General features: G+C 39.7%; 1 protein-coding gene across 5 annotated transcripts in view; it reads left to right on the plus strand.

Annotated features, from left to right (window-relative positions):
• The window catches only part of LOC126368762 (long-chain-fatty-acid--CoA ligase 4), a 61,516-nt gene that overhangs the window by 40,171 nt on the left and 8,152 nt on the right, over positions 1-13,193 (plus strand). For all 5 annotated transcript variants that reach the window (XM_050013195.1, XM_050013110.1, XM_050012948.1 and 2 more), the window contains 4 exons: positions 9,932-10,067; positions 11,262-11,477; positions 12,001-12,178; positions 12,960-13,090. In XM_050013195.1, coding sequence (XP_049869152.1) covers positions 9,932-10,067; positions 11,262-11,477; positions 12,001-12,178; positions 12,960-13,090 — 661 coding nt within the window. The remainder of the gene's footprint in view (positions 1-9,931; positions 10,068-11,261; positions 11,478-12,000; positions 12,179-12,959; positions 13,091-13,193) is intronic.

Here is a 13,193-nt window from a genome sequence, read left to right on the forward strand (position 1 = left end):
ACTGGGTTATCAAGCAACCTTGCAGAAGTACCTACCTGTATAACGGATATGTACAATCAAAGAGCAAAAGTTCAGTCACTGAGCCCAGCGAATTATTTGTAAACAGTGGTGAAATTATGAACCATAAATTGACATAATTATAAAATTTCTGTTTTTGTAGGTGTTTTTGGTCTATCACAGAAACGACATGTAACCAGGAGGTTTTAAGTGCAACCAGTTAATTTAATACTTTGCAAGAAACTGATTGGAGTTTGGCAGCTTATAAGTAAAGACCTTGCCCATACAAAGTAATCCGAAAGCATTTTCCAAGGCGTAATGCAATTGCTATGGGAAAACACCCGAAATAAATGATTTTTATTTTTTTATTTTTTTTTTAAAGTAATTTTCCAACACCTTATTAGCAGTAGGTACCTACCTTATCGGTGACCTTCGATAGATAACCAACTTGTTATTGGAATCAGCTTCTTATGCCACCATCTTATTAATGGTAATTGGTGATTACAGACTGAGTGAGGACGACGTGGCTACTAGATATTAGCTTTGTGAGTTTTAATTTAACAATGAAAGCTTTTTCATCTTTCTAGTATAGTTTAGATAGTCATTGGTGCTAATTCCTGCAGACCCCATCTAATTTTATTTTAAGTTATACCTGTCATTTTCTTATCCGCTGAAAAAGAAAGGGACGGGTAATCGATAGGCATAAAATTTATGGAACACACGTCAATTTTAAGCAGAAATCCAAAACAACCGTCTAAAAATTTAACATCTTCCAATAACCCGACAGAGTTAAATAGACAGCACGTCAAACAGATTGCATACCAGCGAGATGCCTATTTTATTCGCCCGGGTCATTCATTCGTTTTAAAATTAAGTTGTTGACAATCATCCGTCCCTTTCCTTTTCGGTGGATAAGAAAATGACGGGTGTAACTTAAAATAAAATTAGGAGGTGTCTGCAGGAATTGGGGCCATTATGGTCCTGTGGTACACCGACTTGCTTCTCAAATGGGTTCGCCGGTTCGAAGTCCTATACCGGACTGGCACCAATGAGTTATTAATTCTAACCAACACAGTTCGACCATTATAGACGGCAATACAGCTCTCCACCTATCACGTTGGTTTAACAGAAAGCTCGGTGGAGGTGTGGGTACTTGGATCATCTTGCGATGGCTGTACCTCTGACTATATCATTGGGTTGGGTTATAGTCGTGTGCTTATGTTAGCTGATTGTGCTTAGCGTTAATAAAAAATAGCTACAGTAAATGATATAATTTCGATTATACGCCGTTTAAACATTATGCACATATTAAAAAAATCAAATTATGCGGCTCATGTATTGCATTTATGAATAATAGATTAGTAGTAAAAAAAAAAACATTTAATTCGGATAGCCTTATTTTTTTAAACCCGACCTAACGTAGCTGGAAGTTGGCGGCCTTCACACATTAGTAGCACTTGTAGGCGGGTGGTCTAACAGGCTAGACTAGATATAATTAAAGTACTAGATCTTAGGCTTCATTTACTTAAACAAATTCAAACTAATCCACATGTTTTTAACAATATTCTTACAAAATATGAGCTTGGAATTATAATATGCATAGAAGTGCAGACGTTGCTGTTGCAACGATCGCGATGCGCACGCGCAACAAAGCGAAACTGCTCGTAGTATTGCACACTTTCACCTGTCGCCGGCCGGCGTCGTTCATTCGTAGGTACAGCACTCGTTACCTACGTTGTCCTGGTAATGGTTTTGACTATTTACATATTTTTAACCGACATCAAAAATGAAGAAACTCGTAATCCCTTTGGGAGCGGAGTGGGTAGTATAATAGATATTTTTTTTTTTATTTTTTTTATTTTTTTTATTTTTTTTTATTAAATCTTAATACTAAAAATACAATTATCAATGCCCTGCAAAACCATACCATATATACCATACCATAATAGATAGTTCTATTGGATAAATGTTATTTTGTTGTTGTTGGCTACAAAAATCCATAGACAGGTAAAGGCCAATCCGAATGCTTTCTAAGTATATTTTAGTTTAGCAGTAACTGGTATAATCTATGCCAATGTTTGACTATATAATAAAAAACTAAACAGCGCACATAATATTTGTTGTATATTTATCATGTCAGCTTGCGGCAGTATAAAAAGACGTAGAAAAACTGCACGTGTTCGTTGTCTTCAGAAATAGTCGGTCAAAGTCCGCGCTTCAAGGCAGCCTTATCAATTATATCCAGCGCACTATATTTTCCTAACTAAAGGCCTTCCACTTGACATGAAGTATAATGTAAGACAACAAGGGCTACTTAAGGTGAACGCGCAAATAGATGCGCCTCAGGAGCCGCAAGGGTCGAAGTCAATTTATAAATCTTTGTATGAAATCGAAGTATCGGTCACGAACATTAATATGTACACATTTTGGTAACATGTCACATTAACTTTTTCGACAAATTGAATTGTAAGTCTCACTAAATGTCAAATATGTTAGTGCGACAGAGTTCTAAAGTGGGTACATTATATTGCTCATGACTGTACCTATCCGCACGACCCGCATATTGCCACAAAATGCGATTTCGGCGCGTCTGTCACTTGCGGCGCGTCTAGTTGCGCGTTCACCTTTATATTCCCTATAACTTTAAAACGCAATACGAGTAAAAAGATAAACTTAAGTATAATTTATGTTTACTGAGTATAGAAAAGTGTGGATGTGTTTGAAATAGTACAAGTAAACACAGTTCAATGTAACGTTTGTGATAAGATTACTGCTCTCTGTTGGGGAGGTGCTCGTCGCTATAAAACAATTCAACATTGATATATTTCTCTTGAATAATGTTATATTTTCATAAGTTGTCAAACTCTCCAAATCTTCATAACAGATTACTGCAACCGAATAAAATTATCACTTTAAAAAAGGCGGGATAACGTTCCCGTTCGAAGTTCGAAAAAGAAGAAATCAAAAGTAGAAACTAAAGAAATTAACGGTCAGGATCAAATTAAAAATAATAAAGTTGTGAGTGTCGTGACGCAATTTCACGACTTTATTCCGTCTGAGTTATTTAATCTAATAATAATGAAATAATTAAATAAACAACGAACCCGAACACGTTATACATTTCTTTGGAGGACATCATAACAGTCGCGAGTTCGTAACGACTTTACCCTACATCTAAACATACATAAACAAACAGCATCACGCCTGTAGCGTCGAAGAGTTCTAGCTTTTACCCTCCATCGTTCGCCAACACCACATCTCAAACGCTTCCAACCTCTCTCTGTCTCTCTGTGTCATAGTCCACGTTTCATTTCCATAGAGTGCAATGTAATGTCTGTTTTTATAAAGAAACATACATTTACATGTCCAATATTGATGCAGCTATTATTTTCCTCGTAATCTAATACGAGTATTCGTGTAAATACAAAACACGTACGATCCACCAGGCAGTCGTCTAATGATATATTAAGTCTGCTTATCATTGTCTAATCGTATGTTACGTATCTACTTACTGTAATATACAGGGTGTTAGTGACATCGTAACGAATACTGAGGGGGATGATTCAGACCATGATTCTGAGTTGATATCAAGTGGAATTTCCCGTCGCAAAATTCATGATTTTTTTTTTAGTGTTTTAAAATTATTTTCAATTCTATACTTTTGCGATGAAAAATTCCACTTGATATTAACTCAGAATAATCAGCTGTTTCATCCCCCTCAGTATTCGTTACGATGTCACTTACACCCCGCACAAGTACATACTGTACCCATACAAGTAGGTATGGGTGTTAGTGACACCGTTACGAATACTAAGGGGGATGATTCAGACCATGATTCTGAGTTAATATCAAGTGGAATTTTCAGTCGGAAAATTCATGAAAATTTTTGTTTTTCTTTTTATTATTTTCTGTTCCATACTTTTGCGACGGAACATTCCACTTCATATCATCTCAGAATCATGGTCTCAATCATCCCTCAAAGTTTTCGTTACGACGTCACTAACACCCTGTATAACAACTTCAGTTTAGTTAAGAACCTCATAACTACGTCCATCATATCATTATAGTATGACACGCATTAAACGGGGTAAACTTGCTTCGATCCTGACACACTTCTCTTGCTTCCTCCACATTCATCAATATTTTCATACACGCATGCCGATTTAGAGCAGATCGTACTGAAACTTTTCTAAGCACATCTCCAATTTGGTCAATGTACGTCGTGTGTAGTTATAATATGAGAAACTTTTAATTGATACCATTTCGAAAGTATACCGTGTTTAAATATTGCATACTACACTCGAACATCACACCAACATACATACATAAGATTCAAGAGTCGCAAGGGAAAAGCTAGTGTTTTATATGAATGGCTGTTGTTAATTGACAGCGTCAGTCGTCTAGTGATTAGAGCATTAGGATCACGATCTGCAGACGTACCTTAAGTAGGGGTATTTGATTATTTCGCATGCAACCACCTTCTCTACATTGTGCCATTATTTTGTTACTTGCCACTCGCGTAGTAAAGTAACCTACTTCTGAAGTAAAGGTGTTGTACAATAAAGTAGGTAGTGTTATCACTAATGTTTATTATTGAAATTATTTTTATTTCATTCTAATCCCGCTAATCAGTTTAATCATGACTGAGCTTTTAATGTTAGACTTTATGTTTAGGTAGTCTCGTGGGAAAGCGTCTCTCCAACAACATTTCAAATCTTAGCATTTCATGTCTGTTGCATTTTTCTGGGAACACAATACATGTACTTATTTTTGTAGAATTACAAACCGCTAACCAGAAGGTGATTCACTCACAGGTTGACCGAAACCACGTAATACAATATTTTGCGGCTTGCAAGATAACGATCTCATAGTGAATATTATTGAAAGGTGACTAATGTTTGAAAGGAAACAATAGTCACTGCTTTTACGATTTATTACCTTCATCTACTCTAATAAAGAACTGTTTTCAAATTGACTAATTCTGTTAATAATATTCAGAAATGTATTATAATGTAGGTGCAAAATGGATAATATGAATAAAGGAATAAGTTAACATTTTCTCTTATCATCGGTAGGTATTCGATCATTTCTATATACCCGACTGAGGTACTAAAATATTTCATCAAATTTAGTCTTATCGGCGTTCATTATTTAGAATTCACCTGAGATACTAAGAACTAAATTTTAGAAGGAAACTGACTGCAAGTCCTTGGAGGAAGCTCTGATTATGATTGACACTTATCGTACTCTCCCGTGACCTATCAGCTCTGTCAATTGTTATCGAGAATGATGTATTAAGAGCATCAGCTTTGGGGGTTGCGAGATAGATCTATGTCTATTGCCTGATACTGTCAGTACTTGTTCTTCTAAGACCTTTATCTTATCTTATCTAGCCTACTTGACCCCACTGCTGGGCAAAGGCCTCCCGTTCATTCCTAAACTCAAAAAGAAAGATGGTGTGATGATCTTAACGCTTATAGGAGAGTTATGTCGGATATTGCGCAGAGTCGAAAAGTGTGGAGAAAATCCTTAAGGAATTGAATTCAGGATTTCTAAGTTACATTCAAGAATACATGATTATCTTCAGTCGTCGAGGCCCCTCATTGTTTTCGTCAAATACCTACTTTTGAATCTTATAACACTGCTTAACACTGTAACAATACTTTCACGCTGAGCTGCTGTAGAATGGATTACTTTATTAGCTTCCATCGTGTAATTACCAAGAGCTCATACGACTTGATAACTTCCAATAAAACTGCGTTTCAATTTGTGATTCACCCTTGACTTACCCTAAAACCTAGTATATAGCTGATACTTCAATCTTATCTAATCCTATGCTATTTAAAGTTCTAAATCATAAAATAAAATAAAATAGTCTGCCTTCATACATACAACCGCAACCCAGGACATAAATTATCTTCGGAAATAGTACAATGACATGCAACTCTGGAGCAGCTGTTGTATACCCGCAATCTTCATTACCTTTCCCAGTGCATATCCAAGAATAACATAAACACTGGTGTGTGTCGACTGCCTCCTTGTGTCAATGGTGCAGCACGCGTGCGCGGCGGGGGCGGCGGAGGGCGGCGGGTCATGGCCACGATCGCCCGACTATCAACACATGCAACCCCCCCCGCCTCCTGTCGCCCCGCGGTCCATCGCTGCGACACTGACCTATCTGTCTCTCCACAGTTCATATCCGGGACATTCGGACAGATTGCACTATATGAAGAGATTCTTACACAGATTATGTAATAGCTACATTAGCATCATTTGAAAATAATGATTGGCATAGTTTCACTAACACCTGAAAGGTATTGTTTTCACTCCAAAAGTCTAGTATTGTTTATGAAAACAATATGGTTGAGAAACTATTCATTTACTAGTCTTATAATAAAGTTTAATCTTGTTAGTAATTGTAGAAAGTTATTTTATATCCAAAGTTAAAACCGTGTTGTAGGTATTTTAGTTCTGAAACTAAGAAGTATTTTCTTAACCTTCGTACATGTCTGCCTTCTACGCAGACCTTTCAATCGATACATAGTGGTAATTCCGACTTCCTTCCTCAGCCCCTTATAAGAGTAGTCTCGATGCAGTATTCAGTACAAGGTGGGCGACAGTGCGGTGCAATTAATCCGTTGGATTATCAAACACGTCAGCCTTGGGCCCTCTAACGAGGAGCTACGTTTTCCTTAGCCACTTTTCTTAAAGCGTGTAATTGCCTGCTACCTGACTGTAACCATACTGACCGGTACATTTCAGAGGACCTACTTTCCAAGGAACGAAAACCTATGGAATGTTTATCGTAGGCCACCTATAATTATACCGGTATCAGCGCTTAATAAAAGCTTGTCAAAGCAGAATTTTAACTGCAATCAATAAATCTCTTACGCGAATACGATGTACCTATACCTAGTTATTACATTTGCTTACTTTGCTATCAGACGACGAATATAGCCACATCATTACCTAATAACGAATGTCAAACAGAATGTTGAATGCACGGCGCTATTACTATTCGTGCGGCATCGTTGTCAGAGCGTGGAGTAAACGCCTGATTAACTATACATAGACACAGTCATGCTAGTCGTTCCGTTAGTCCTGGCTCCTGCGTCGTACCTACTGAGGATTTGCAATCTTCTTGTGTGACTGTGTCGAAAGTAGACGTAACGTAGTGTCGTTCGAAGTTATGGATAGATAGATACGAGGAAGGGACGAACCCTTCCGGTTCAATTGGACCACTTTCCCAATTCGCCAAGTTTCCATTCCCGTCATCGCTAGTCATGAGCTAGGGTATAGTTGCCATCATTAAACCTGCTCTTTGATTAGACCATTGATGTTTCCCGAAACTGTACAAACTTACGCATGCGCGACAGACAAAATACTAGTTCCCGAGTGTTACCCCTGTTATCGTAGTCTTATGTAAACCACGTTTAAGCGCCTTTTAGAAAAATCACATTCTAATTTGACAAAAATGTGAAATCACATTCAACAAAACCTTGGTTACTTTCAATTAATTTCAATCCGGGTAAAACATAAAAGTTGAGATCACAATTTTTTACCTGGATTGAAACTAGCGAATTAATTGCGAGATTTTATTAACAAAAATGTTTTTTCAAAAGGCGCTTGCGTTATTTTCAGTATAAGGTGAAGTTATCCATTGTAGAACTATGTAGTTTTAACTTATTTGACAAACTGAATGCAATATATCACTTTTTCAAATATTTCAATATGACTGGGTCCTAAGTATGTGGCCCTACAAAAGCGTGTATAGTTTAGTAAGAGTTGAACGATAAATTATGTGTGATCTATAAAGTTGAGCTACTGACAATTAATAGTAGATCGTTTATTATATTTTATTTTACAATAGTCGTATGGACGATGGGTAAAACAAAGGAACAGTTAGCAACAGCAAGCCTGCTGATAACATTGACCTACATGGACACGATTCAATAACGGCTGCCAATGGAGTCAGACAAAATCGCAGTTTTTGAAGCGTGAAGTATTCTTGTTTTACTGATTATAGTAAAAATATCACTTAAATAAAAATATCACCTTTCAAAAGTCCGTTATCCTCTTTGTGAGCAGACGAGGAATATATAAATATAGAATATCGATTTAAACCTTACTCTATTTCAAACATCAATCAATATTTGGAGAGAGTCATCTCTCAAGTACGTCAACTTTCTCATGCCATTCAAACCAAATCTTATATCACGCTAAGTATAACTTAATCTTAAGCACTATTTAAAGAACAAGTTGAATCACCTCCAAGACAACATGTGGGAGTATTCTTGTGCAAATAACATGAAAACAAAGTCATTGACCGCGCCTCGTATGGTATTCCACACGCATTTCGTTAGCCAGGAAGCGTGACTAAGATAGATAGAGGTTGACCTTGAGGGATCCCTTTAGGTGAAGCAGCGGGAAATAGGTTTAGAAGAAGAAAATAATTTGTTTTATTAGCAGATGGATGTTGAACGTGTTTTCTGAATGTTGTTGAATATTTTTTGAACAATGTAGTGCGCCCTTCTTCTCTTTTAAGTCATTATGCGTTCTTCTTCTTCTTCTTATCGTGTGGGTTGTGAGGTGGAATACCAGCCTCATCAACCCTGGTGTCAGGGTTATGATTGAGCCGCCAAAGGCCCATGACATGGCTCATGTAACGATTACTCACTTTAGTAAATAGTAACTGGGACCAACAGCTTATCGTGCCTTCCGAAGCACGGATCATCTTACTTTTCATCATCAACCATACAGTGGTTCAGGTGATTATGCATTAATGTAGAAGTTCAAGATTTCAAATACAAAAAAAAATACGAAATACTTTATTAGTTAGAAACTATTTACAGTAATAAAGGTGATTGGAATCTCCTTTTAAGCGTAGTGCCTGTGTCAAGAGCCTCCGCTCTTCCATAAAAGCAAGTTGTACACAAATAAGCCAAATAAGATACCTATAACAAAAATAACTTAAATACTAAACATTTTTTTTTTAATATGTTATTTATAAGTAATAGTGTATGGTGTCATATCCTCAAAAGTCTCTGTTGTCCTGTGGTACACCGGTTTGCTTCTCAAATGGAGAGCGGCGGTTCTAACCCCCGTATCGGACTTGTACAGTCATGAGCAATATAATGTACCCACTTTAGGACTCTGTCGCACTAACATATTTGACATTTAGTGAGACTTACAGTTCAATTTGTCAAAAAAGTTAATGTGACATGGTACCAAAGTGTATACATATTAATGCTCGTGACCGTACCAATGAGTTACTAATTTATCTTAAGTGCAGTTTCACTAACATAGTTGTCTCGACCATTATAGACGACCACGTCACCACCTATCACGTTGGTCTAACAGAAAGCTCGGTGAGGCGTGGGTACTTAGTTCATCTTGTGATGTATATTGGGGTATAGTCGTGAGCTTACGCTATATGTTATGCATTATTATGTTGTTGCAGTAGCGGCCTCCGTGGTCCAGTGGTTGAGCGTTGGGCTCACGATCCGGAGGTCTTGGGTTCGATTCCCGGTGGGGACATATCACAAAAATTACTTTGTGGTCCCTAATTTGGTGATCACCTGATTGTCCGAAAGTAAGACGATCCGTGCTTCGGAAGGCACGTTAAGCCGTTGGTCCCGGTTACTACTTACTTACTACTTACTGATGTAAGTACGTAGTCGTTATAATATATGAGTTATGTCAGGAGCCTTTGGCGGCTCAATAATAACCCTGACACCAGGGTTGATGAGGTTGGTAATTCACCTCACAACCCACACGATAGAAGAAGATGATGTTGTATTATTTTTACTATTCGATAGATAGGTACATTTGTTTGTTTGTGTTTACAATCTACCGCGGCGGCCTTGGCGATATTTTTTCCTATATTTCCGTTGTCAATGTAACTGGTTTTCACGTGGTGGTGCGTGTGTTGCAGGCCGGCGTCATGGTGGGTGTCGTTGGCGCTGAAGGCGATCCGCGCGGTGACGCTGGTGTTCGACATCATCTCCTTCCCCGTGCACCTCGTCATCCAGCGGCCCTGGCGGAAGCGCGCGCTCTCCAGGAGAATCAAGGTAACGCTACCATCTCAACATCTGTCGGTGAAGCATACTTCATTCATGTCTATCAAAGGCCAATCCTTTGACTTCCTTATGAAACACAGCGTTCTCCTTCTCTTACACAACATTACCATACCATACATTACATACGGCCTCCGTGGTCCGGTGGTTGAGCGTTGTGCTCACGATCCGGAGGTCCCGGGTTCGAATCCCGATGGGGACAAATCACAATAATCACTTTGTGATCCCAGTTTGGTTAGGATATTACAGGCTGATCACCTGATTGTCCAAAAAGTAAAAAGATCCGTGCTTGGGAAGGCACGTTAAGCCGTTGGTCCCGGTTATTACTTACTGATGTAAGTACGTAGTCGTTACATGAGTCATGTCAGGGGCCTATGGTGGCTCAGTAATACATATAATAACCCTGACACCAGGGTTGATGGGGTTGGTAATTCACCTCACAATTTACACGATAGAAGAAGACCATATACTAGTACTATATTTTTCATTTACAATTTGGAAAAATAATGTCATGAACCCGTGATCGATCTCTGCTCGAGCTCTAAACCTCTTAAATCGGCTTTATGAATTTAAATTCATATTTGGAACATAGATTATTGATATCACGTGGATTTGTGCCTGGTTAATGGCCCCACATGGTACTTCAACATAGATGGCGAGAAGTGGAAGTATATACTATACACCTCCGCTGCCATGTAGGTACCCCTTCAAGGGACACAGGCGTTATGTTAAAATGTTCAAAGTAGTACTTAGTATTTAATTGGTAGAATAAATAAATCTACGTATAGTTTTGAATAAAAGAGAACTTTTCTACGTTTTTTTTTCCTAATCTATCTTATTTTCTCTGTATTTTCTATCACTTGGGGCAGCTGGAATAAACCTCCGTGTTAGAAATTAGAATACCTGTTCCATCGTATTTTTTGTATTCATGGCACGCCCCTTATTTCATTGTTGGACGTAGAAGATATAGCTGGCGAGGTGTGGGTGTGTTTACATTACACCTCTGCCTACTCCCTTGGGGATACAGGCGTGATACTATGTTACGTTACATTGTTCTATTGTAATTGAAACACATAATAACTAAAACACATAATAACAGGTTCTTACCGCGTTTGAAATAGGGATATGATATAGGGATTGTTCTATTGTGTTCAAACACATGTATATGTGTGTGTTGGTTGTACGCAGGCGCGCATAATCGAGTCAACAGCGGACAGCATCACAGTGCGGTCGGTGTCGGCGCCGTGCGAGCTGCACGTGCGGCTGGTGCGCGACGGCGTGGCCACCATGGAGGCCATGCTGCGCGCCGCCGCCGCGCGCTGGGGGCAGCGCCAGTGCCTCGGCACCCGCCAGGTGCTGTCCGAGGAGGACGAGCCGCAGCCCAACGGGCGCGTCTTTAAGAAGGTAACCTCATACATACGTACTCGCGCACGCCATTGCTGACCGCGCTTACGTACTTATCATGGTTAATGATCATATCGAGGGTTTCGAACAATAGACCCGGCGAATGCTATTATTTCCTTAAGGTGTGTCCCAACATTTATATTGTAATGTAATTAATGTAAAGGTTTTTATTAAGTATGTATATTGTTATTATTGTAGTAGATTAAATGTTACTTAAATGTGATCAGCTGATAGAAAGAAAATTCAACGTAGCTGCCGAGTGGCGTTTATTCACACAGTAAAATAAATTGTATATTTCATGTAATAATGTCGATATGCAGACGTTTGCAAGCATTTATACGGTTATATATGTGAAGAGTGTACTCGTACATAGACATTGTATGGCTTTTGGTCGAAGCCCTCGGTATATTTTGCGCTTGCTGTGCGGCGACGGCTGCTAACTGTTCAAGTTTAACTATGGCCTGTAGCTAAAACGGTGAGTGTATAGTATAACGTGTGTATAACGAACGTGTCCCGTGCGCAGTTCAAGATGGGCGAGTACCAGTGGGTGTCGTACGTGGAGGTGGAGCAGCAGGCGCGCACGTTCGCGGCCGGGCTGCGCGAGCTGGGCTGCCGCGCCGGCCGCAGCGTCGCCATGTTCGCCGAGACGCGCGCAGAGTGGATGGTCGCCGCGCACGGCTGCTTCAAGCAGACCATACCCGGTACGTTCACGCATGGTCACGAGCATCAATATGCATACACTTTGGTACTATGTCACATTGACAAATTGCCCTGCAAGTCACTCACTAAATGTCAAATATGTTAGTGCGACAGAGTCCTAAAGTGGGTACATTATATTGCTCATGGCATACGTAACAAATAAGGCAACCCGCAGTGGAGCAGCGCGGTGGAGTATGCTCCATACGAAACTAACACTGAACAAATTTTAGTTGATATCCTGCCAATCATACTTTAACACGTTTAAAAAAATAGTCACCATGGGAGAATCCAACCTTTCAGCAAACATATTACCCAAGATACTATTGGAACTTGACCTTAGTCGCGATAGAATAGACGCAGTATTTCTGCGTATAATGGAAAAAAGTCGTCCACATGTTCTGGTTATGCGACGGAAAATTCCACTTACAGAGCTATATCACCCCCTCAGTATTCAATACTTTCACTAACACCGCGTATATCTGCGTTCATATTCGTTTCGTTGTCTTTACAGTTCGATTCCCGATGGGGACATTGTCGAAATCACTTTGTGAGACTGTCCTTTGTTTGGTAAGGACTTTTCAGGCTTAAATCACCTGATTGTTCGAAAAAGTAAGATGATTCCGTGCTTCGGAGGGCACGTTAAGCCGTTGGTCCCGGCTATTAGCCGTCCATACCCCTCCGGTTGTTTGCGGGGAGGCCTGTGCCCAGCAGTGGGACGTATATAATCTGTTTATGTTGTATGATGTCTTAACAGTAGAACTAACCCGCAACGTACTATTCCAGTGGTAACAATCTATGCGACCCTGGGTGACGACGCCATCGCACACGGCATCAACGAGACAGAGGTGTCCACCGTCATCACCACACACGACCTGCTGCCCAAGTTCCGCAAGATACTCGCCAAGACGCCCAAGGTACACTTCTTGTCTCCACCAACTCGTAGTAGAGCAGCTTGGTGAAGTATGCTCCATACCCCCTCCGGTTGACTGAGGGGTGGCCTGTGCCAAGCAGTGAGAC

The sequence above is a fragment of the Pectinophora gossypiella genome, chromosome 1 (assembly GCF_024362695.1).
Source record: "Pectinophora gossypiella chromosome 1, ilPecGoss1.1, whole genome shotgun sequence".
Classification (NCBI taxonomy): Eukaryota; Metazoa; Arthropoda; class Insecta; order Lepidoptera; family Gelechiidae; genus Pectinophora; species Pectinophora gossypiella.